The sequence below is a fragment of the Saimiri boliviensis genome, chromosome 15 (genome assembly GCF_048565385.1).
Source record: "Saimiri boliviensis isolate mSaiBol1 chromosome 15, mSaiBol1.pri, whole genome shotgun sequence".
Lineage (NCBI taxonomy): Eukaryota > Metazoa > Chordata > Mammalia > Primates > Cebidae > Saimiri > Saimiri boliviensis.
Window position 1 is genome coordinate 15,650,266 of NC_133463.1, and position 27,150 is coordinate 15,677,415.

General features: G+C 40.0%; 1 protein-coding gene across 3 annotated transcripts; it reads right to left on the minus strand.

Annotated features, from left to right (window-relative positions):
- On the minus strand, positions 1 to 24,297 carry GGH (gamma-glutamyl hydrolase). 3 transcript variants are annotated; one of them, XM_039464791.2, is made up of 9 exons: positions 24,069 to 24,282; positions 20,687 to 20,801; positions 14,633 to 14,683; positions 11,387 to 11,471; positions 10,349 to 10,487; positions 8,184 to 8,290; positions 8,016 to 8,106; positions 1,586 to 1,723; positions 1 to 378 (listed from the first exon to the last, which is right to left on the minus strand). In XM_039464791.2, the coding sequence occupies exons 1-9, from the start codon at positions 24,175 to 24,177 to the stop codon at positions 257 to 259; spliced, it is 957 nt and encodes a 318-aa protein (XP_039320725.2). In that variant the 5' UTR covers positions 24,178 to 24,282; the 3' UTR covers positions 1 to 256. The 3 variants fall into 3 exon arrangements, with proteins under 3 accessions (XP_039320725.2, XP_074242792.1, XP_074242793.1); XM_074386691.1 differs by lacking the exon at positions 24,069 to 24,282 and adding an exon at positions 22,517 to 23,525; XM_074386692.1 differs by lacking the exons at positions 1 to 378; positions 1,586 to 1,723 and adding an exon at positions 5,455 to 7,843 and having other exon boundaries at positions 24,069 to 24,297.
- Positions 24,298 to 27,150: the final 2,853 nt, after the last annotated feature.

Sequence of the window (27,150 nt, forward strand, 5' to 3'; positions counted from 1 at the left end):
TATTTGTATTTCAGTAAATTTATTTTTTTCCAATTTTCAGACATAAGAAAGCTTTTCCATGAAAAACACTGATTATTTATGTCTCACTGTTTAGTTATGAAACATTATAAACAGTCACATACTGAATGAAGAAGCAAAGGCAGTCACATTACAGAAAAGATTCGGTGACATCCCAATCTCGCCATGAGTAGCAAGTTATTCTAATAGTTTAATCATGGAATTATTCAAAGTTGCTCTGTTAACAAATTGAATAATTTCAATCAAATATGTAACATTGCTGAAATGAAGAAATATTTCCAGTATAAATTGGACTGAACTGATAAATCAGTGACTTCTCCTCTTCAGATTCAGATCTAAAATGATGGTTGTTTTTCCGAGCTGCAAGAAAAAAATTTAATTTTTAAAAGGATCAGATAATAAAATCTTCAAGAGATTACTTTTTAATATTTCTTCCCTCTAATCAGTATTATTAAGTGGGAAAATACCAACAGGAAGAAAAATACAACTGCTCTGCCTACAGAGTAGCCATCCTTCTTATTTCTTTACTTTTCTAATAAACTTGCTTTCCAAAAAAAGAATGAGAGGGAGAGAAGAAGGGAGAGATGGCAAGGAAAGGAAAGACAGAAGGGAAGGGAGATGGGAAGGGAAGGGAATGGGAAGGGAAGGGAGAGGGAAGGGAAAGGAGGGGAAGGGAATGGGAAGGGAAGGGAGAGGGGAAGGGAAGGAGCAACAGAAGGGAAGAGGGAAGGGAAGAGGGAAGCAAAGTTTTGCTTAAAGTCGTTAAGACTTACTGGACCTATAATGCTCAACTAAGAAAGAAGCATCTACAACCAAATTCTCGATTTTGCCCACAAACAGAACACAGCATGAATATGTCTGTGTTTTCATCACCAAAAAGCAGGCAGAGTTTATTAGCTTTCTCCAGTATGTTAATGCCTATAGACAAGTAGCCTTAAAATCACGACCTGGTGGGCATATGTTCCATCTGTATCCTTGTCTGGGAAAAGTCACATCTAATTCTCAGAGACTGTTATAATTAAAGCATTATTCTAAAAAATGGAGAATAAGGGGGGAAATCTAAATAAAAAGTATCCAGGAAGAAAGAGCTAGGTGTGGTAGTGTGCACCAGTAGTCTCGCTACTCAGGATGCTAAGGCAGAAGGATCCCCTGAGCCCAGGATTTGGAGGCTGCGATAAGCTGTGATCACACCACTGCCTTCCAGCCTGAGCGACAGAGCAAGACCCTGTCAAAAAACAAAACAAAACAAAAACACCAAAGAAAAAGAAAGAAATAAAAAAAAACCCTCGATATTCTTCATACTGTTGTTCAAGAATTCTGCCCACTCAAGCATGTATGATGCTGTTAATTGAAGTAACTGTCCTGGTTTCATGAGAACACCTAATACCTCAATACCTAATAACTCAAGTTCAGGACTTCCACATTACTTAACATTTTTATTTTCTTTAAGGTAAACCTACAGCACCTACAAAACATTTACACAGCAAAAAGGAAGGCAAAAGTTCAGATGAGGGCAATTTCCTTCAAAACTACCCCAGAATGACAAAATTATGTACCCTCATATTACCTTCATTAACAAAGAACTCTGCTAAATAAAATGCAGTTTTCACAGCTTTAGGTGCGTGGGAAATGCCATCCAATTTCTTCCACTCATAAGGTGCTTTCTCTGGATGCCACTGGACTCCATACACTGGATATTTATATCCTGTGGGAAGAACGCAAATCAGTAAGTACTAAGAATGGTTTAAGATGTGACTTACGATGAAATTGGTTTATGTCTTATGTAAAACATTTTGTAACTCACAACAGAAGACAACGTAAAATTGTACATATTCTCTCAGACACAAAATAATATCCACTCACATTCAATGTGAAAATTCCCAGTAACACATTTCACTGATTAGCAACCTTTTACAATCTGTAGTACAATTTGCTTTTGAGATACTCATAGCACAGTAAAAGCTGAGCTGAGGAATCTATCCCTGTCCAAAAGTCAGGTGTACATTTTATTGGTGATACAAGTTTCTTCCACAATGGGCCTCTTACGGGAGGGCCCCCTCCTCCCATAATGACTTATTCATATGAGAATGAACTATGAACTATGGCGGCCCTTCTGGTGTCCTTCCACACAAGCCAGTCTGTCCCAGCCTAAACTGTGTCTCTCTATCGGTCTATGGAATGACTGATGACTTTGTGGTATAAATTTTTTAAATACTTTTAAAAAGTTTAAAAGTAGACATGAAAGAAGGGACACAGAACTGTTGATAATTGTTGAAGGTGATACATAGACACCCAGGGGTCGTATTACTCTACTTTTACATACACATGAACAATTCCACAATTCAAAAAAAAAGTGACTATGTATAATAGTTACCTTCAGAAAAATGCATGTATTTCTCTCTTTTTCAGACACGCCTTTCCTCATTTTCATTTGAAAAAAACAAAATAAAATCTCCCCTCTGTTATTTTTTGCTTTAGAATTGTAACCACGAATACCACCAGAAAGTACTTGGAGAAATGAAGAGAACTAACGGAATAAGAGATATGTAGGGGTATAAGCACTGACCATTCTCATCTCAGCAAGCTTTCGACTAAAAAGCAGGCCACAGAAGGGAAACATTTTATCCCAGCTTTGTGGGTGTTCACGAGAAGAAACACCTGCCTCATGCAACTCCAGGCACTCAGCTCCCTGCCTCCCCCACTTCCCTGTGACACTGCCCTGTCTTTCTCTCTGTTCTGGGACTACATGTGAAGCTAGGAGAAAGAGACCCACAGGCTGGGGGACCAGGAAATTAACTGTTACACCCAGTTAACTGAAAGGCAGATCTTGTAGTATATTTGTCCAATGCATGAAAAGCATTGAGAACAAAAAATGTCTCAAATCATAATAACGGTTTATATCTAAGAGACTCAGAGACAGAAAGAGAGATGTACACACACACACACACACACACACACACACACACACACACACACACAAATATATGAGAAGTCTTCAAAAAGCTCATGGAAAATGTGTATTATGCAGAGATTTCAAAATTTTTTTGCACCAAAATAAAATTGTACTAACTTGTATGAACAGGATTGAGTATGAGGCACTAAGAAGGATAAGACATCAGTTTGAAAAGAACCCCTGTAAGAGCAATATGAATTTTGCTGAAATTGAAGACACAACAAACAGCAAATTTAAGGTGACACGTGGATGGAGGAATGGTGAAATCACTGACGCTTTTTGAAAAGTTTATGGGGATAATGCCCCAAAGAAGTCAGCAGTTTACAAATGGATAACTCATTTTGAGATGGAGTAAGACAACGTTGAAGCCCTTGGGTCAGATTATTCACATCCATTTGCCAGGAAAATATGTATCTTGTTCCTGTCCTAATTGAAGAAGACCGACAATAAACAGCAGAACCAATAGCCAACACTATGAACATCTCAACTTACACAATCCTAACTGAAAAATTAAAGTTGAGCAAACTTTCCGCTCGATGGATGCCAAAACCATTGCACCCAGATCAGCTGCACACAAAAGCAGAGCTTTCAATGCACATTTGTAACAGGTGAGGTCAAGATCCTACAGCATTACTTTGAAGAACTGTCACTGCAGAAAAAACATGGCTTTATCAGTATGAACCTGAAAACACAATCAAAGCAATGGCTACCGAAAGGTGAAAGTGGTCCACTCAAAGCCAAAGTGGACTGGTCAAGAGCAAAGGTCATGATGGTTTTTGGTGCCCCAAAGCATTATGCTTGTTGATTTTCTGGAGAACCAAAGAACAGTAACATTTGCTTTTTATGTGTTTTTAGAAAGTCAGACAAAGCTTTAGCAGATAAACTCCCAAGAAAGCTTCACCAGACTCCTTCTCCACCATGACAATGTTCCTGCTCATTCCTTTCATCCAACAGTGGCTATTTAGTGGGCGTTTTGATGGGAAACCATTAAGACCTTATGGTCCTGATTTGGCTCCTCCTGACTTCTTATTTCCTAATCTTAAAAAATCTTTGTAGGGCACTCATTTCTGTTAATAAAAAAGACTGCATTTGACATGGTTAGACCCACAGGACCATCAGTTCTTTAGGGATGGACTGAAAGGCTGGTATCATCATGGGCAAAAGTGTCTTGAGCTTGACAGAACTTACTTTAAGAAATAAACTTTATAGTTTTTATTTTCATATTTTAATTCCATTTTCCCACAAACTTCTTGAAGTCACTGACATTCAGTAGTGAGTGAGATCTACCCTTCTTTAGTAAACTGCATTACTAAAAGACCAGTGCAGTTTCCTGAAAACTAGGAATCACGTCCTGCCTCACTGATTTAGAACAAAAGTATCAAAAGTGGAAAGAAAATATGCAAATAATAAAGCATCTCCAGTGTTCCTATCTTGGAGGTATGAGAACATTTTCAAACGATCCTGGGATGGCCCAGTGAAAAGCAGAACATGGAACCTGATTCCCCAACTTCCAACTCAATGTTCTTTCATGTAAATAATTAGGCATTCATTCAACATCTATGAGGGTTACATAAAGCCCTGGAAACACAAAGAAGAATTAAGACGCAGTTGCCGATCTCCAGGAGCTCTTAGTCTAGAGGGTTGACAGAACACGAGCAAATTCATGCATTAAGAAACATTCCCACGTAGTACAAAGCACCAAGAGTGTGGAGAGGAGGAGTAATGGTAGAGGAGGCCTCTAGGGATGGCAGGTGGCCTGGGTTTTTCAAGATGGCTATGAGTTCATCAGGAGAAAGGAATAGGAGAAAGGGGGAGCTTTTCAGAGAAGAGGAAAGCACAAGAGAAGCAGTGCAGAGACGAGAAGCATGGCTCTGTGGCAGGGCTGTGTGTACCCGACAGGCAGTGCAGGGCACCAGCCAGAGGTGAAGGCAGGGAGAGGGCATGGAGGAAATGAGCTGGGAAATCTAGACTTCATCCTCCGATGCAGAAGAGCTACTGAGGAGTTCTGTTCAAGCACTACCATCAGACTGGTACTTCAGTGATCACGAGCGGCTGGCTGGAAGATGGGTTTTTGGCTGATGGTTAATGCTGCTCATGTAGCGAAGTACACTGGATTGGGAGGAAGAAACATGACTAATACTTCCAAAGCCCTTCCACAGTCCCTCCCAAACCTTCAGCCCAGTGAGAATGACTCTCATAATTGTTCATCACCCCATCCTTTCCTTAGATTTACCACTAAACAATACGTTGTTTCTTTTTTGCCAAATTTTAATCATCATATAAATGAGAACATACAGCATATATTCCCTTGTGACCTGCTTCTTTAACTCAAAACTGTCTTCATGATTCATTCGTTTGTACATGCAAGTATGCTCACTCATTTTAATAGTATTACTTATCCTTGCACTGTTGGACTTCTGGGTCGTTTCTCATTTTTTTTGCTTGTATGAACATAATGTCACGTACATTTCTATGTACATGAAATTATTTCATTAAGGTATTTTTTTAACCAATGAATAAAATTGCCAAGTAACAAAACTGGAAAATGTTTGATTTCATTAAGAAATGCCAAAATGTTTTCCAATCATCAGTGCATGAGAGCACCCGCCGTGCCACATCCTGGGTGACACTAGTTATCAGCAGACTTCTTAAATTTGCCAATCTGATGGGTATAAAATGTTTTTTACTTTGGTTTCCATTTGCATTCCCTGATCAGTAATTACACTGAGCAACTTATTTCACCAACCCGTAAGTGGACAGGACAATCAAGTTTCTTTTGTATGGTACCTATTCAAATCTCATATCGTGCGTGCGTGCGTGTGTGTGTGTGTGTGTGTTTGCGTGCGTGTGGAGTCTTGCTCTGTCGCTGAGGCTGGAGTGCAGTGGTGTGGTATCGGCCCACTGAAACCTCCATCCCCTGGGTTCACGCAATTCTCCTGCCTCAGCCTCCAGAGTAGCTGGGATTACAGGCATGCACCACCACGCCTGGCTACATTTTGTATTTTTAGTAGAGATGGGGTTTCACCATGTTGTCCAGGCTGGGCTCCAACTCCTGACCTCAAGTGATCTGCCCACCTCGGCCTCCGAAAGTGCTGGGATACAGGTGTCAGCCACCACACCCGGTCCATGGATCCATTTTTAATAATCTATCTTTTCTTCTTAAATCATAGTTTTACTTTATGTAAGTTGGAAACATATCCTTTGTCAATTATGTGTATTGCAAATATTTCCTTTTTTTCTCCATGTAATTTTTTTTTCATGTACACAACTTCTTCATTTCATTGAATTCATCAAACTTTTCCTTTATGGTTTGTTTCTACTTTGTTGCTCCTTCCCTTAAACAAGATCATAAAGACATTCTCCTTTATTTCTTCTAAAACCATTGCAGTATGCCTTTCTCCTTAGGTCTTTTATCCACCTGAATTTTTTTTTTAATATGGAAAAAGAGTCTGTCTCTGTCCTACTTTTTCCCATTCCTTCAAAATCACTTTACCCTCCAGATTCTAACCTTTATTCCAACACATTTGACATTTACATTTACATGTCTGGATGGACATTGGATTCTGAATGCTTCCTTCACATCTATTTTCTATTCTAGTTCATTAATCTCTCCTCAACTATGTCTAATCTTTTGATTAATTCAATCATAATTTCTTTTTGTTTTTTTGAAACAGAGTCTCGCTCTGTCATCCAGGCTGCAGTGCAGTGGCACAATCTCAGCTCAATGAAACCTCCAAGTAGCCGGGACTACAGGCATGCACCACCATACCCAGCTTTTATTTTTTATTTATTTATTTTTTTCATACCCAGCTTTTTAATTAATTTATTTATTTTTTATTTTTAGTAGAGACAGGGTTTCACCATGTTGACCAGGTTGGTCTTGAACTTCTGATTTCAGGTGATCTGCCTCGGCCTCCCAAAGTGCTGTGATTACAGGCTTGAGGCACCACACCTGGCCTCAATTTTAATTTCTAATAGTTAAATTTGTTTTTTTCAAATCTGATTGTTTCATGCCTATATTTTCAAGCATTCTTATTTAAAACTTAAAATATATCATACTTTATCTCATAATACCAATATCTAACATTTGTGCAGGTCTACTTCCACATCTGTTATTTCTGCAAGTTCTCACTCATAGTACATTGCTTGATTGTACATTAGTAGTATTTTGGCTATGAAGTGCTCATATTCCTTCCAACTTCAAATATGGAAATTCCTTGAAGCCTGGGATGAACGTCTGGTCCTCTTAAGATAATTATTTATATTTGCTTCAGCCTCACAAGTAAGGCCATTACCAGTCTGAGACAACCTTATACGAAATTCTTGCCTTAAGATTTGTCCAGCTTCCCAGTTAGTATAATGCTGGCCATACTAGGAGAACAGCCCATCATTATGAACACTCCTAGCTGTATTCACTGCCCCAACCCACTCCCTTACTGCCAAGACTCAGGATGGGCAATTTTCCTCGCAATTCTGTAGGCAGGATTCTAGGAATATTTTGAGTTCATCCTTATATTGCAGGCATAGTTTTCCAGGTCCTGCTCCATGAGATACTATTTATATAGAGGGTCCTGACATTGTCTCAAGTGCTCCTGATTCAATAACAATACTGGTTTAAATATTCAACTCAACCCTTAAAATTTTGGACCTGAGTATGTTTATTTCCTTGCTACTTCATCAACATATTTAATACATTTTTCTATATCACCCACATTTGCTTTGTTGTTGGCTAGAGGACAGCCTATCAAGGTATTTCATCTGCAATATTGCTGGAAACAGAAGTCATTTTCTTCATTTCTTTCTTTATCCCCGCACCCTTTTTTCTTTTATGTTTCTTCTTCACCACCCCATTCAAGAAAATACCCAGGAAAACTGCAATTAATTTGAAACATGGACAAAACATGTCTCCTGTCTCCCAAAATGCCCTAACTTCCATCTTCAGGCCCCGAAGTCACATGATTTTATCCGTAAGTGACATATAAAATCAAAATTTAAAAATATAAAATTAGTAAGTCAAATGAAGGATACATGCGATGATGATTACCTTCCATTGTTGAAATAAACTCAATGTCGCCATCTGTATTTGTAGTTAAGACATTGAAAAATTTCTTTAAATTTTCATTCTTCGTAAAATTCTAGAGTATGAAAATAAAATAATTACTTTGGCAGTTAGTCTAAACGTATTAATTTCGTTGTATAATTAGTGTGATACCTTCATGGAGAGGCTCCACTTATGGTAATTGGCAGTCAGAGGCTCTGCTGCTAATGACAGCAACAAGTCAGCAGGAAAATTCTGGAACATTCTGCTCTGCAAGTGACCTGAAATAATTTAAGTACAAGAGAAATAATTCAAACCAAAAAGTAAAATCCACTGAAGTCACTTATCTGCACCCAAAGAGAAGCCATTATAAAGACCATAATCAAGATGACTAAAGGATAAGCAAAACACATCATTTCCATAGAAATATTCCAATCAAGCACACAAATGTGTTTAACATAAACTCAAATATGCTCCAGATATAAGTAGCTTTCTTCTGGAATTTTCACATAAATAAGTAAAATTATTCTGACATGAGTACTGGCAAGCTAGCTATAGAACAGGCAGAGAATCTTAACTAGAGTTCCACAGACAATTTTGAGAAAGGTAAAATTTTCCATGAGTGTACTTATTTGCCCAGGAAAGGATCCAAAACTTTCAACATATCTGAGACAAACAAGTAAAAATACCAACAATGTAGAAAAGAACATAACCAAGCCCTCAGTAAACAAATCAAAAAGCAGTATCTTAGTGGTCAACTCGGAAGGCTCTATTGTCAGATGCACAGACTCAAACACCAGCAAACAGATTTTGAAAAAAGAAACTGATGTTTTCAAGGGATAGTACCAGCTGTTTCAAACCAGACCACTTATTCTTGCTAGAGACTTCCATACAACCGCAGAACCTTGAAACATGCCTTTTTGTATAAACTGGGTTCTGGCAACACACAGCCAAAGTACTCTGACCTAATACATGTACTTCCCACAGGTTTTTGCAATGATTAAGTGAGACAATGGAAGAAAGAGCCTTCAAAAGCATAAAGCATTCTGTAAGTTTTATGTATGACTACTACTTTCCTTGCAAAATCCTTATGAGAATAGAAACAGCTAGTGGCTTCAAGTCTGAGCAGAGATCAAGTAACATACAACAATCATTATCTAGTTAGAGTCGTATCATCAAGAATCTTCCTGGTCTTTGTCCTGGGTTCCTGATGGGAAGCTTCTAAAACCCTTGGAATTCCCAGAATGATAAAAGTATTTTTGGTATGCTAATGTGGTAATTCAAGGTGGGTCCCTCAATTATTTCAGGATGAGGACTAATCATCAGAAAAACTAACTTCATGATTAGAAGGTTGAAACTTTGAGCCAGCCCAACCAATCTCCATGAATGAAAGACGGGCTACAGATTGAGTTCAATCACATAGCCAATGACTCAATCAATTATACGTTCATAGTAATGCTCCAATAAAAACTCTGGACACCAAAACTCACTGGAGTTCCTGATTGCTGGGTAAATACAACACTTTCCAGTGGCCCAAGCCTGTAATCTCAGCACTGTGGGAGGCCGAGGTAGGCAGATCTGAGGTCAGCAGTTTGAGACCAACCTGGTCAACATGGTAAAACCTTGTCTCTACTAAAATACAAAAATCAGCCAAGTGTGATGGCACTCCTGTAGTCCCAGCTACTCAGGAGGCTGAGGTATGCTCATGTGAATTTCTTAAGCCCTGGAGCTGGAGGTTGCAGTGAGCAGAGATCATGCCATGACACTCCACTCTGGATGACATGTTAACTTTATATATTAATTATATATATATATACACACATATATATGTATATATACATATATATGATATGTTAACTTTATATATTAATTATATATATATATACAGTACTTAGCACAGGGACTAGAAAACATCATCTTATTTAATTCTCTCAAAAAAACCCAAAGGGTTGGTTAGATCCTTTTGCAAATGAGGACACTGAACCTCAGAGACGTAAAATGATTCCTCAAGGTCAAAGTGAGAAAGCTAGGACTCAAAACCAGATCCAATTTCAGAGTTCTTAATCTGACCTCTTAATCAGGACACATAGTCCTGATATCACTAAAAGCAATGAGTTATTAAAATTCACAATTCCCTAAGTCATCCGCATAAATGAGTTCAAGGATTGTCATTCACATTTTCCACCTGTGTCAATAATTTAAATGCTAAGATTATAAGCATTTTTTTCTTCAGGGAAAAGGCTAAAAAGAAAATAAAAATAAGCACTTTCCTTCACATTTGCTACTTACTAATCCTGCCCAGCACATATTTTTTAGAGGGTTGAAAAGAGTACTCTTACCTCCAGTGAAGTTCAGCGGCATTGCCACGTCAACAGTATCTGTGACAGTTAATAAGTACTCTCCACTAACCAGTACTGAAAGTTCTTCAAATCCTAGGCATGTGCCCCACACTGGAAAATAGTCTCCAGCATCAAAACCCTTCGCAAATGGAGAAGAGAAAACTAAGTTTATTCAATCTTCTCAAAATAAAAATTAGCCATATCTTTTGTCATTACTGAACAGGTACCTGAGTTACCCATGGATTTCTGAAGAATTCCCCAGGATCCATAAGTAAACTATCACTTAATCTCTCTTCAGACCAAACTCCCACACAGGGTGGAAACCATGAGCTGTGGACACACTATATCTTGGCCGAAAGACCATAAAAGCCTAAAGATGATTGAGCTTAGCTACTAAAAGTTTGAAACAAGTATTTCAAAGGCTAAAGATGGCTATTTAGGGAAAGGTTTAAGGGGGGATTGGTAAGATACTAGGGCCAGCAAGATTAATTTAAAAATCACTGTTAATAGTTGAGGAGAGAAACAGTAAGGGTCTGAGCTATGGTACAAAGGCAGTCCCAGTGTGAACACCGCAAAGGAGAAGTCAGAGGCTCAGAGGTTCTGCTTGGTAAATTAACATGGAGTCTACGGTAACTGTGAAGAAAGGTCAAATAGGATTGAATGAGTTGGAAAGAACAGATTTCAACAAGCAGTGAGAATTAACAACATAGAAACAATGCCCATAAAAAAATAAAAATGAAAATAAAAAGAGGACAGAGAGAGACATCAGAATGACTACACCACATGAGGACATGATTCATATTAACAAGCACAAGAGAGGGCCAGTCAGCAGGGCTCTGAGAGTCTCTGGAAGCCCAGGATTAGATGAAGCACATGGAAAACAGGCAGGAACAGCCAAGAACAGGTGCCTCTAGGTGAAAGGTGTGATGAGGCCAAGGGTAATTGTGAAGGAAGCATTACCATCTGTTAAAAAATGAACTATTCTCACAGAAACTTACAAAAACCCATCTGGAATAATAATCAATAACTGATATTTACCTGTATGGAGAAGTTGTAAAATATTTTGGCTACCTCAGCATAATCTGAGCGCTCGAGGTCCACACTTCCTCCGGGGAAAAGGACTCTGAAACAATGTCGCATAAATCAAATAGGGTCTATTTTGCCACCTCCAACCCATACGCACACAGAAAACAATCTTTTTATTTTAAAACAATTTTTCTTATTATATAAGCGTAAGATCCTTGAAGAAAATTAGAAAAGTAAAGCAAAAAAGAAAATATAAAGTATTTACAATTGTAGCCATTCAGAAACGATAGCACTTTAGTGCATATTTTCCCAATACTTCTTCAATACATTTATTTAATGAAATAGAGTGTGGAAGAACTAAAAGTATATAACTAGGAGAGAGGCAAGAGTACACAGAGCTAGAAATCAAAGACAGACAAAATTCCACATATAGCCAGGTTTAAATGAAGATGATCAGTGATCCCAAATCAATTGCAGGTCCATACTTGTGGTTAGGTTTTAGTTCACAAATAATTTATTTTAACTGTAAAGAACAAGCTGGTCATAAAAATATATTTAAGCTAGAATTAAATATCTGCAAGCATTTAATTATTATCACCCTAGGCCTCTTCAGATATAAGCACAGTATCAGAACACTTTTTTCAAGAAACATAATTATGATTCTAGAAAAAGTCTAAGAAAAGAAGGCAGTCATAAATATTTGATATTATTTTACCTATTCATAAAGGTAAAATATAGAAAAATATTTTACCATGTTTTTATGCCAACTTTTAAAATTAAACTTTAAATTTAAAATTTATAGCAAGGTCTTAAAAGAACCAACAATATTCAAAAGAGGTAACAAAAATGAGATTAAACAATTAAACATACTAAAATTTTGAAAACATTTAAATATGAGTTTGAGATATGTGAAATATCACTTGTGAGACTGTTGTTATTCAAGAAGTATATTCTGTTTCTTCCATGTGCCAGGCTCAGGGCTAGCCTGGAAAGACAAACATGAGTGCTTTTTGCTGTTAGGAAGAACAGTCTGGCAGAAAACATATAAACATCTGTGTGGGAGAACATCTGCCACAAAACCAAGCAAAAGCTCCCACAATCCAAAGTGGCTTAGTGAAGACTCATTAGCAGTTCTCTCTTTCCACTGACTCAATTTTTTTTTTTTTTTTAATTTTTATGTTTTGCATCCCAGGTCTCCAGCTTGCAGACATTAACTTAGTATTTAAAAAGCTGCCTCTGACCAAATCTGGTATGTCTAACCCCAAAGTCCTTTCATGTAGCTAAACCTGACTGTTCCTCCTATATGACAAACTCCTTAAAAGCATGGCTCTTTCTGTTCATCTCTGTATTCCCCTGCAAAATACTATGGGGTCCACTGCATAAAAGAGATTCAATAGAATACTGCTCATTTTCTGGTGACACTCAGAGATATAAATAAGGTTCCCAATTTACCCCACTTTGGAGTGAGCTTTCAGCGACCACATGAGAGAGAAACAGCCTACAGGAGTGAGAATTAGAGACAATGCAGAAAACAGGAGAAGAAGATAGAAAATGGACTCCTTTTGCTGGTTTGCATGAAGATACACTGAGCATCTGGACAGGCTAGCTCCCATAAGTATGTACACCTATCTACACTGCTACTTCATTTCAGATTCCTTTCCAAACAGGAATGCAACTGGGGAGGGGGTGGAAAGGAAATGAAGTGATTCAAAAAGCCTATATTCAAGATTCTACTATTATATTCTAGCCTGGACTTAATGCTCTTTGTCCATGCCAAAGTACCTTGCACACAGCACGTACTGGGCATTGTAAATGTTTTACTAAATTGAACTGATTTTATGGGAAATATTTACTGAACCAAATGGAAGGTAAATAATTTTCTAAACATGGCTTTTTATAAGAAACAATAAATTAGCATAGGTTTAGAAGTGAAAATAATAATAAAGCTCTTTTTTAAAAATGTTTTACAGTAAAATACTTCTTCCCACTCTACTCCCAATCAGAAACTACTGCCATTAAAATCTGTTGTGTTGATTTGATAGAAATATGCGTTATCTCCTCACCTCTACCTTTAACAAAAAGCAAACAGGGTGTATGCTATACACACCATTACACATCTTGCCTTTTTCAAGTAACACTATCGCACTGTTCATAGAACAACGGTGATCCAAGTCAGCATCTATAGATAGCTTCATTTTTTTATTCCTGTATCGTATTCTAGTAGATGTACATAGTCTGTTTTATTTAACCAACTCCCACCTGATGGACTACTGTGTGACTGTCAGACAATATTACCAATACAGCGCATTTATTTGGGTCTAAGTCTTCATGCAAGGTGGAAATATATTTATAAAATAAAATTCCTCCTCAATTTCCCAGGTCAAAGACTATATGTGCTTCTAATTTCAATAGGTATTGCAATATTGCCCGCCCAAAAGACTACATGATTTACATTTCCTCTAATGAATTATGAGCATACTTGTTTCCTCACAGGCCCTTTAGAGCAGGCGTCCCCAAACTTTTTACATAGGGGGCCAGTTCACTGTCCCTCAGACCATTGGAGGGCCGCCACATACTGTGCTCCTCTCACTGACCACCAATGAAAGAAGTGTCCCTTCCTGAAGTGCGGCAGGGGGCCGGATAAATGGCCTCAGGGGGCCACATGCGGCCCGCGGGCCATAGTTTGGGGATGCCTGCTTTAAGAGTATAAGCAAATTTTCTGACCTCTGCCAACTTGGTAATTAAATGTTTTGGATTGCTGTAATTAGCCTTCTTTCCTAAAATTAAGAGTAATGGTAACGGCAAACAATTTTTTCATTTTTTTGTTTTCTGAGAGCTAACATATCTTTTATGGTGAAGCGAGAGGATACAACATTTTTTTTTTCAATTTACATGAAAAAAAATCAACATCCTCAGACTTTCGGACTTAATACGCAAGCAGTATGCATACCACTCAAGGTAGCTTGAAAACATTTAAGATGAGCATTAAAAGAATGAAGATATATGTCACCCATTAAAAAAACTGTATGTGTCTACCATGTAACAATTATACATTTCCTAACCTGCCTCTTCCTCTTTTGAAGGATTTTCACATCTCTCAAGAAAATCTATCCTATAAAAGAACTCAGAAAACTAATGTTATACCACTCTAAGACAGTTACATAGAAATGTGTATAATATTTATATGGTTTCTTTTACAAAAGCAGACATATATGTAGACCACTCATACACTGTGTCAAACCAGTGCTGCCAACTTACCCATTAATAGATTTGAAAAGTATTTCATACTCTTTCTCTGTAAGATCCAGCCTGAAAACAATAAGAACAGTTACTGTTTTATTTGTGCAACTTAGAAGTAAATCTCTAAATAAAGTCACCACATTACTTTTAAAAAGCCAAAGAAAAAATAATTTTTAATTACTAGACAATATTACCTCTCTACTTTCCTAGAGGCATTTTTGCAAACCACTTGAAAGCCACATAATTCTATCCGTTTTACTAATGAGAAAAGTAAATATGTTTTCCTGTGGTCTAATGTAATTTAATATTGTGAAGTATGTGTTAGTATGTAAAACATTAAAGACCATGAGATTTGGGCACCAGTAATTTCTCTACTAACCAAGAACTACTAAAAGAAATGTAAGGATACTCAGTAGTTTTATATAGAGACTCTTTTAAAAAACTTTATTATCATGTCTATTTAACTACAGGCAGCTCTGACAGATTGAAAACAATATAAATAAATGCCAAGACTCTGCTTCATTTCACCCCAACAAACTAGTTGCAACCATCTGGGGACGGTGCATTCCAAAGTCAAGATGGTTCAGATCTAGTCTGAACTGATGGACTACAGAGAGATCACTGTAGACAGGCCTAACTGCCCAGGTAATCACTCTGAAAGACCCTTGATCAAACACCCCTTAAGAGCCTCCTAACAATTGCTGTGCTATTCGTGACTTTATTCCCTTTCTCCAGAAAATAAAGATGGGATTAATCTGTGACATATGGCAACAACATTTACTAAGTCGCAGTAAGGTATCTGCTCTCCCAAAAGTTCAATAAAATGCAACATCAAGGGAAGAGAGTATCAAATTGGCGAAATCCTTTCAAGAACTTCCCCACATTGAGCAGCCTTCTGTTCCTGTGACAGAATAAATGGTACCTGCCCTCTCAATCTGCCTAAAAGCAGCAGACTTACGATTAAATGTCCGCTAGTCCATTTCTGCCCCCAAAGAAGTTTTAAGGGGAGGTTAAGTTCCCTCAAACCCATTACTAACTAGACAACTGTGATATCCAGAACACAGGCTGTGCTTTATCAGCAAACAACTTTGGGATCTACTCTAAGTCCAAACACTGTACAAGTCCAGGTCTGTTATTCACAAGTTCATAGTAATCTCTTCCTGGCACAGAATCACAAAGCAATGGGTGATACCATGACAATGCTTAACATGGTCTTAAGAGGAGAAAACACTGACAGGTAGCCCTGTCTTGGAAAGCTACAGGGAGGTTAAATATCAATCTGCATGTTCCCAGTATTCTGGCAGTCTAATCTCCCCAGACTGTGGCAACAAAAAGGAACCAACCAGTCAGAACCCAGAATTATTCCCATGGAGATTTAAACTAGAATGGGCAATCACCACCATCAGGGACCAAAATGGATTTAGATCACCCAGCTGCACTCCAAGGACTCTTGCCAGCTAGCGGTACAAGCTAGTTTCAGTCATTGGATTAATTCTAAATAAATGGCTCCCACACTGTCCATGACTATAGTTTTGGTCCCCACTTATCACTATCAAGGGGCCTAATCATCACAGGGGAAGGAGTATGCCAGGTTACAACTCTGGTGCCTTGAGGCCCTGGCAGAGAAAACAGGCAAAGGTACACTTTTTGAATGCAGCTGTTAGTTGCGTGTTGTCAGACATTTCTTGAAACAAAAGCCCCTTTCGACAAGGCATGAGAAACAGTTTACCCTCTCCTTAACTATTAAAACATGGCTTCAGCCTGGTGATGATGGCAAATGACACAAAGCTTTAGCAGCATGAAAAGGATGGTAGACATTGTTGCCAATAGGGAGTGTTTGCCCCATTTAAACCCAATCTAGATAACTGTCTTCAAAAGAACTAACAATTCAGACACTTATGAAGTCTGATCTGTAGTCCTCGGGGCTTTTTTGAGACGTGGTCTGGCTCTGTAGCCCAGGCTGGAGTGCAGTACATCTCAGCTCAGTGCAACCTCCACCTCCTGGGCTCAATGATCCTCCCACCTCAACCCCTGAGTAGCTGAGGCCATAGGTGCACACCACCACGCCTGGCTCATTTTTTTAAAAACTTTTTGTAGACAAGGGTTTTGCCATGTTGCCCAAGCTGATCTTGAACTCATGAGCTTAAGCGATCTTCCCACCTCAGCCTCTCAAAGTGCTGGAATAACAGATGTAAGCCACTGCACCCAGCCTGATTTGTGTTTTAAAATGCTGTGTGCTGTTTTTAAATCAAAAGCAGCAGTCCATGAACCGCTGTATGCTGTCTCTGAGGAAGCAAGACATTCTGCTTTCTGTTAGTCCCACCCTGGGAATTTATGACAACCTGAGAGCACCAAGCACCTGAGAGGGAAGGCAGCAAAAAGAAGGTGGAAGGAAACCAAAGATAAATTTCTTCACCTATTTCAGAATGTTTCCTAACTCTCCCGCCTCTTCCTTTTCACTTCTAAACCACAGACGTCGACTCCCAGTATCCAAAATTCAGAAATGAACCTAACACCATCATGATCATTTCAAACTTATCTTGTATCAGGTAATCCTTCGCAGGCTAGTCCATGAACTTAGCCCCTTGTATTACGCCGTTTCTACAGAATTGCATGATTCAAGCAATATACCTTAAATGAACTCTCGAGAAACCAAGCTGGAAATTAATTTACATGCTGACAGTCGTGTTCTCAGTCTCTCTCATAAATACTAACATTCTGCAAAGTCATCCAGTTTCAAAACTCCCATGATTTCAAAACTTCCATTATCCTTATCTATTTCTTCTTCCCTGTACCCTTTTATTAGTCATCACATATGCGTGATTTTTTTTTTTTAAACAACACTTACCAGTCTAAGCTAACCCTCAACACTTCACACCTAGCCTACTGCAACTATCTCTAAACTGGTCTACCTGCCTTTAGGCATTCTGTGTGTTTTTTTTTAAGACTGTTTTTTACAGTCATTTCAGGTTCACAGCAAAATTAAGGGGAAGATTAAGGATTTTCTATATAACACCTACCCCAAAACATGCATAGCTTCCTCCATTAATATCTTGGGTGGTAAATTGTAACATCTGATAAAAATACACTGACATATCATATTTGCCCAAATCCTAGTTTACAATGGAGTTCATTCTGGGAATTGTACTGTCTTCAATTTTTTGGATGAGTTTCAGAAGGCCTGTTATTAACTGTGCTTTAGATGTTTGGTAGAATTCACTAACTGGTCTTGGGCTTTTCTGTGTTGAGAGGCTGTTGATTACCAGTTCAATCCCTTCACCAGTGATAGGTTTGTTTCCTATTTCTTTATGATTCAGTCTTGGTAGACTATGATTCTAATAATTTATTCATTTCTTCTAGGTTACACACTTTGTTGGCATATACTTTCTTATAAGTAGTCTTTTATGAACCTTTTTATTTCTGTAGCATGAGTTGTAATGTCTCCTCTTTCATTTATGATTTCACTTCATTTATTTTGTATGATTCCAACTTTTATTTTAGATTCAGAGGGTATGTGTGCAGATTTGTTACATGGGTGTATGTGTGATGCTGTGGTCTGGGGTACAAATGATCCTGTCATGCAGACAGTGAGCACAGTATCCAATAGGTAGTTTTTCGGCCCTTATCCCCTTCGTCGTCTAGTAGCTCCCAGCATCTATTGCTGCCATCTTTGTGTTTATGTGTACCCAATGTTTAGCTTCTACTTAAGTGAGAACATGCGGTATTTGGCTTTCTGTACCTGCATGAATTCACTTGAGATAATGGCCTCCAGCTGCATCCACATTGCAGCAAAGCACATGATTTTGCTCATTTGCATAGCTGCTCTACCTGTTGTTTGTCCCTCCCATCTCCCACCCGCACTGTCAGCACTAACGTCCTAGAAGAACAGCTTGCATTAAAAAGCTTTCTTGCCGGGCGCAGTGGCTCACGCCTGTAATCCCAGCACTTTGGGAGGCCGAGGCGGGTGGATCACAAGGTCAAGAGATCAAGACCATCTTGGTCAACATGGTGAAACCCCGTCTCTACTAAAAATACAAAAAATTAGCTGGGCATGGTGGCGCGTGCCTGTAATCCCAGCTACTCAGGAGGCTGAGGCAGGAGAATTGCCTGAACCCAGGAGGCGGAGGTTGCGGTGAGCCGAGATCGCGCCATTGCACTCCAGCCTGGGTAACAAGAGCAAAACTCTGTCTCAAAAAAAAGAAAGCTTTCTTGATGAAAACTCTGAACCACTGTGCAGAAGACCATCTGGAGCCTCTTCCTCAGCTCTAACACTCTGGTGTTGTATGGGTTCCAAATTAAATTTCATTTGAAAAATTAGATATGCTGCTAAAATATGAAAGACTAATATCAAAAGCAAATAATAATCTTGGTGTAGAAACAGTTCATTTTAATGTAAAAGATCATGCAGGAAGACAATTCTTATAAATCTAACCTAAAACCATTTTGTGGTACAATTCTCTCAATTGGAATATTTGCATTTTATTATTAATATATTTGAATAGTACTTGTATATAATTTTTGATGAATTATTTACAAAAACAGGTTATACAGAATAATGTGTTGTGAAATCACTTAAAATGGATTAGATGAGGGTGCTGAAAGATTCTAACATACATTAATTTTAGCTGACAAGATGTTATAAATACTTACAAGATTTGGGTAGTTAGCTCCTTTCCAAATGAAAAATATGGACAGAATTCAGTTCTAAGTGACAATATGAGATGAATCACTTTATTTATTTATTTATTTATTTTTGAGATGGAGTTTCGCTCTTGTTACCCAGGCTGGAGTGCAATGGTGTGATCTCGGCTCACCGCAACCTCTGCCTCCTGAGTTCAAGCAATTCTCCTGCCTCAGCCTCCCAAGTAGCTGGGACTACAGGCATGGTGGCACAGCTAATTTTTGTATTTTTAGTAGAGATGGGGTTTCACCACATTGACCAGGATGGTCTCGATCTCTTGACCTTGTGATCCACCCGCCTCGGCCTCCCAAAGTGCTGGGATTATAGGCGTGAGCCACCGTGCCCGGCCAAATCATTATATTCTTATAGGAATATTTTATCACAAAATAATGTGGTGCCTTTAAAAGTACAGTACCTATAGTGTACACTGAAGCATCACTAATGCAATAGTAATTTACAAATTTTTAAAGTAGAATGTAAAGGTATTTTAAAAGTCATCTTCGTCATCTTCTAAAAACCTCCTTCATTCCCTAAATGTTCTCTTATCCTAATATTATGAAAGAATGCTGGCTAAATTGTAGATTCATTTTAAAATATTTTTTTTATTTCAATAGCCTTTGGGGTAAAAATGGTTTTGGGTTACATGGATGAATTGTATAGTGGTGAAGTCTAAAATTTCAATGTACCAGTCACCCAAATAATGTACACTGTACCCAATATGTCGCTTTTTATCCCTCACCCCCCAAACACTCTCTCCCTCTCTGAGTTTCCATAAATTTTAGATTATTTTACTCCGTTACCTTCATAGGGTCTGTGACGACCAACTTTTCTGGAGTAAAGGAAACTATCATTTCATTCTTGATGCTAATGCATATGACATACAGTAACTCTAATGACATTACAGGTAACACAGCTTCCCACATTAAACAAATTAAAGAGAGACTCTAAGCAACAAGTTTGTGGCTAAATTAAGATGCAATGTTACTGCATTTAAACAATGTAATCATAAGAGAGAAAGTATGAATTTTAGAAATATTATGCTATAATTATTTTTGTTTTTTGAGACGCAGTCTCGCGCTGTTGCCCAAACTGGAGGGAAGTGGTGTGGTCTCAACTCACTGCAACCTCCACCTCCCTGGTTCAAACAATTCTCCTGCTTCAGCCTCCCCAGTAACTCAGATTACAGGTGTGCACCACCATGCCTGGCTAATTTTTGTATTTTTAGTAGAGATGAGGTTTCACCAGGTAGGCCAGGCTGGTCTCGAACTCCTGACCTCAGGTGGTCCACCCGCCTCAGCATCCCAAAGTGCTGGGATTACACATGTGAGTCACTGCAGCCAGACGTATGCAGCAATTTTTTATACAAAGTAAAAAAAAACACTAGATCATACCTTACTGGTACAACTCTTGCACCTGCAGACTCCAGATACTTTACATAGGATGCAGCAATATAGTATCTTCCATAGTTTTTCATGACTTTATTACGGCATTTTTGCATTAATATTCCTAATAACAAAAAAAAAAGTTTAGTTCAAGCAAGTTTCTTTTCTTCTTGCTCAGAAACTGAAACATATCACAGCAAATCATCGTATTTTATTACTTCATTTCACAGAATTAAACAGGAAGTTTCTCCTGCAAGTCCATCTAAAGGCTGTGGGAAAGAAGCAGGGGAGGCTGATCTTAGTTTCAAGCAGATCTTTCGCACACCGCATCAGGGAGGCCAAATAAGCCCCCAAAGAAGGCTTACAATAGCACTTGCAGCCTTCACACAACTGTACACCTAGAATCCATCTCAAGGATACAGATCCTGGCCAGGCGCAGTGGCTCAAGCCTGTAATCCCAGCACTTTGGGAGGCCGAGGCGGGTGGATCACGAGGTCAAGAGATCGAGACCATCCTGGCCAACATGGTGAAACCCCGTCTCTACTAAAAATACAAAAAAATTAGCTGGGCATGGTGGCGCGTGCCTGTAATCCCAGCTGCTCAAGTGGCTGAGGCAGGAGAATTGCCTGAACCCAGGAGGCAGAGGTTGCGGTGAGCCCAGATCGCGCCATTGCACTCCAGCCTGGGTAACAAGAGTGAAACTCCGTCTCAAAAAAAAAAAAAAAAAAAAAAAAAAAGAATATAGATCCTTAAATCTACAAGGCCACCACTCGTTTCCCACACATACTCACAGACACACAATTCCCCGACAATGAAGCTAAGGAGTGAAAATATCTTCCATCCACGTCTCTCCAACATTACCTTAGCCCAAGCTATCAATATGTCTTCTCTCCCACCACACTATTATAATAGACTCTTAGAAGGTCTTGCTACATCTTTTCTTAAGAGCTCCCCCCCAAGCACCAAGCAGCTGTCCACATAGAAGCAAATCGGATTATATCACCATTCTTATTCCTACACTCATTCAATATATACTGTTGAATCATACCACATGCCAGGCAACGAACTAGGTGCTGGGGACCCACAACCATAAGCGAACCAAACAAAAACCCCTGCCCTGTGTGCATGAATTCGAGTGTACAGCAGGGAGGGGAGAGAGGATGAATAATAAACAAGATAAAAAGGCACAATATTATATAGAGTGATGGCTCGTCCTAAGCACTAAGGAGAGAAGGAAGGTGGGGACTGTCCTCTCCTCCATCTATGGAGAGCTCCCCAGTAGCTCAGAGGAGAGGACAGAGAGGACAGTCTCTTCAACACGGTGGCCAGGCAAGTCCTCCCTGAGAAGGTAAAACATAACATTTGAACCAGGACCTCAGAGAGGTGAGAGAGTAAACCACATTCCTGTATCTGGGAAAAGAGCAATCCATGACAAAGGAAAAGCAAGTGCAAAGGCCAGGAGTCAGGAACGTGCCTGTCATGGAGCAAAGAATCCATATTATTAGAACCAGGTGAGTGAAGGCAGAACGCAACAGGAAACGAGATCAGGGAGAGATAAATCAGCAGGCAAGTGTCACCACCTTATTTAACTACCTCAGTGGGTCCCTAAACTTTAATAAACTCTGTAAGACCCTGTGTGCTCTGCCCCACCCATCTCTCTGGCCTCCTTTTATCAGTGAAACCCAGCCCCAGCACAATACAGCAACCAGTCTACATCAAAACACATCTGTAGGGTGAGTTCCTGTGCCTACTCCTCCTATTCAGCACTTCAGCATTTGGAACACTTTCAGTGTCTCTGTGGGCCACCTGACAGGAAGAGCAGCTGTCTGTATTACTCACTTTTGTGTTCCCAGCTTCTTACAATTAGCATTCATCAGGTATTCAGGTAACATGTCAAACGCCAAAATTTGTTCATAAGACTTTTTCTCCTTGCTGGTAGGTAAGATCATCTTCACTAAGGAATATAACATTTGGCTCGGGAACGAAGAACTGGGAGTGTCATAGGAAATGGAGTGGTACAGGGTACATGGGGTGAGGTACCACAGAGGAGACATGGGGCATCATGGGAGCACAAGGATACCAGAAACAGAAGTACATGAGAGTGAGTTCCACCAACAACGCCCACTCCCCTCGGCCCACACATACTCACTTTTCCCATCCCTGGGAAAAGAGCTCAGGCTGTACTTCCTGTCCCTCAAAATGTAACCAAAATTCCACCCATACTTTAAGGCCATCTCGCAACTTTTGTGGCTTCCTTGTCATCTTTTAATCCTCTGCACTTCCTTGGGCAAGACTGTGCACATAATAGGTACTCAGTTAACGATTTTGTGTTAACTGATCTCAGTGACCACAACCAAAGTCCCTTTTTTAAACATTTGACACAGGACTACCCCGGATTCTAGGAATGGGATCAAGAACCCCTCTGGTTTGTTTGTTTGTTTTTTCTGTTCTCTGGACACACAATATGCAACCTGTTACATTAATTATAGTTTTGGTTAGTTCGTGGAGAATCAAATCACCATGTTAAACAGCTATGAAATAAGTTCCAAATATTAGTAAGCAACCCATTTGAAAAGTGGGCACTACCCATATAAAAAGCATTCATCTACTTCCTGTTGAGTTACAGAATACGGTAATCATCTTCGTAGAAGAAAAAAAAGAGTATGAAAGGCATAATCCTACAGCCAAAATAAAAAGAATGTTACTGTCCATACACAAATTTCTTTTGGCAGATTTTAACCCCAGGATGATTTCTCCTAGGTAGCTTTCCCTGAGCCTGTCTCAAATGTGTGTTTTGGTACACAAACTGATTTTACTATCTCTTTAAAACACAAATGTGTTGGAAAGGAAAAATTGTGTGCTTCATTTTAACACCAAATAGAACCGACATTAGGATATTAGCCACTGCTGTCTTCTGCTATGAACATGACAAAATCCAAGTTACACCTTAATTTCTTGATTTTATATTATAATGTACTGGTATTTTAAATACGCCCTCAACCCGAGACATTTTAACAAATATAATGCATGTACAGCATTTGTAGATGTAAATGAGCAAAAATCCCCAACTACATGCCAAAAAGAAATGTTTTCTTTTAGTAGAAATTCCTAGCTGTGTACAAAAAAAGAAAATCCGCAGCATTCTTCGCAGTGCACCCCCCCTCCCTCCCATCTTTAAAAGCCATAAGGGAATGAACGAGGCACCTGAACCGGGTACATTTCAGTACGGCCCAAAGGGTACCCAGCCCGGGTTCTTCCCTGCACCATAAGCGAAGGCACACAGCGGGGCTTTCCCCGGCGGGACGGGCCGGCTGGAGCGCGGCGGCCGAGGGCGACCAGCGCCGACAGCCAGCCCCGCCCAGCCTGCCGCGGCCCCGCACAGCCTCCTTACCGATGATGGGCTTCTTGGCAGTGTCGCTGTAGGGTCCGGACAGCCCGAGGCTCGCCGCCCCGCAGAGGAGCAGACCCAGCAAGGACAGCAGGCGGCCCAGGCTCGCCATGGCGCTCGCCGCCTCCCGCCGCCTTTCAAAAGCTCTGCGGGCGGGCGGGGGCTGCAGCCAGGACACCCCGCGGCCGCGCACTCGCGTGGGGCCCGGATGGGCGGTGCTGCGCCGCACGGGCCTATGGGAAATGCAGTCCAGGCGCGCGCTAGGCGGCCTCGTGGCGGCGGTGGGCGGCTCTGCGAGTGTGGCCCACGCGGCGCGCCCGCCCCATCGCTCTGCCCACGCTCTGCACCCGCGATCCCCACAGGGCGCCAAAACAGAAACTGTAAATTCCTGGGACGGGTACCGGGTGGTCTCCGCGTCCTTCCCTTTCAACTGTTACGCCGACGTAGCCTTCAGTCACCCGTACAAAACTGGGCCAGCCAACCCGGGTCCTTGAGGGGAGAGCGTGGGTGTCCCCGGCCGAGTGCGGTAACCCGGCAGCGGGGCGGCCAGCGGGGGATTCTAGAAGGCGCCCGAGAACTGGGCGCCAACCGCACCGCCGGCTTGGAGGTCGGGGCCCTGTGTCTGTCGGGCCCCGACCTTCTAGCCGGCGGTGCGGTTGTGACTCCGAATGCGAATGTCCACCTCTTGCTATTTGGGGGGTCCAGGCAACCGTGGGAAGTGAAGAAGACAGAACTGCACCGTGAACGCGCGCGCGGCTCAGAACCGCGCCTGCTCCCGGCGTCTCCCGCCCGGCGGGCACGCCCCGGCCCCGGCCCCGGCCCCGCCTGCAGAGCGCCAGCCTCCCCAGACCCACGCTGTCAGCGCCGCCCACCGCCCACCACTGAGCAGCCTACCCAAGGGGCAGAAATGATGACTGCTTCCTAGTCATTAAAATTGCTGTGATTGTTCCTAAATATGTGGCTATTTAGCTGGTACCAGGTGAAACTTCCCGTCTCTAAGGGCCAACTTAAATTCAGAATCAAACAGTATTTGAAAACCTACTACATCAATGCTCAGTATGAAGGGTGAAAACATACCTTAGGCAATGTCTTTTTCACAGGAGATTTAAATTTAGTAATTTTCCTTAAAGGCAAAAACTTGACTTGTACAGAAAGCACGAACAGTTTTAGCATATTGCAAGAAGAGTAAATGCAGTGAATGATCTGGTTTAACAAGAAAAGAATGCTGTTGTAAAAGGGTGTGGTGAGAGGTAAGCAATAAAGGATGTGATGAAAGACATGAAAGGGCCGAGCTGGTTTTGAGCATGATTAAATAGACTAGTAGCCTTGTAAATGGGAACTTGTGGTGCCAGAATAATTAACTATCCACATAGAAAAAAATTTTTTTTACCTGGCATTGCACACAAAAATAAACAGGTAAAGTGAATTTGTAAATATGAAAGGCAAAATCTTATACTTTAACAAGAAAATATAGAAACATATGTTCATAACTTTGGCTGTCAGAAGGGTTTCATAAACATGAAAAAAGTTAATTAAAAATTGACTATATAACTTTAAGAAAATTAAAGTTGGCCGGGCACGGTGGCTCAAGCCTGTAATCCCAGCACTTTGGGAGGCCAAGGTGGGTGGATCACGAGATCAAGAGATCGAGACCATCCTGGTCAATATGGTGAAACCTCGTCTCTACTAAAAATACAAAACATTAGCTGGGCATGGTGGCACGTGCCTGTAATCCCAGCTACTCAGGAGGCTGAGGCAGGAGAATTGCCTGAACCCAGGAGGCGGAGGTTGCGGTGAGCTGAGATCGCGCCATTGCACTCCAGCCTGGGTAACAAGAGCAAAACTCCGTCTCAAAAGAAAAAAAGAAAATTAAAGTTAAAGCACAATCTTGGAAAATATAGTTATAAAATAGAGACTTAAGTATTTCTAAAATTTACAAAGGAATAATAAGAAAAATGACACAATAGAAAAATGGAAAAAATATGAAAAGCAAGTCCAACTTTCTGTAGAAAAATGCAAGTTAAAATAATATTTCACATCCATTAGACCGTGTAGAAAAACAGCCTGTTTCCTGGCAAGAGTGACACCATTTTGAAGCAAAACTATCATGAGGACTGATGTTGGACCCCTGCACACCAAGGTGTTCTGCAGCAAAGGTCTTTAAACAATGCTCATAACATCCATAACCCCTCATAAAGATGCTTAACTAAGGTCCCCAGTGGTCACAATAGTCTAAGAGCTAACCAGTTGCACTTGTCTTTACCTTAAAAGCTTGCTAGAAAATAATACTTTCTGGAAGGCAAGTACAGAGGTTGCTTCTGTTTGTCTCTATTCTTTCCTTCTGACAGATTGGATTTGTCAGCCTGTTTGGTCTCAGAGCTTCCTTGGGCTTTGGAAGCACGTTTCCATAAATTGACAAAAATGTAAGTCAAGGATGTAGTAAAATGAGAGTTCTCTGCATCTGGTCAAATTGTAATTATTATAACTATTTTTGAAAACCATTAAGTAATATCTGATAAAGGTGAAGATTCTGTAACCCAGTACTTTTTGAATCTAAGTATGTACCTAGATTAACGCATGCACATGGACCAAAGAAATATGTATAGGTATGCTCTTTGGAGGATCTTTTTGTAACAGTAAAATATTAAATGTACATGACCAATGTCATGAAGCTTTTCCCTTATGTTTTCTTCTAGTCATTTTATTGTTTCAGGTCTTATATTTAAGTGCTTAATTCACTTTAGTTGATTTTTGTACATGGTGAGAGGTAAGGGTCTAATTTCCAGTTTTGCCAATACTTCCCATTAGGCTTTAAATTTTTCCTCTTGCTAATTGCTCTAGCTGGGACTTCCAGTACTATATTGAAAAGAAGTGGTGAGAGTAGGTATACTTGTTTTATCACTGATCTTAGAAGAAAAGCTTTGAACGTTTTACTGTTGAGAATTATGTTAGCTAAAGGTTTATCATATGTATCCTTTACTGTGTTGAGGTACATTTCCTCTATATCTATACCGGATTCATTAAGAGTTTTATCATACAAGAATGTTCAATTTTTTTCAAATGTTTTTTCTGCATATGTTGAAAT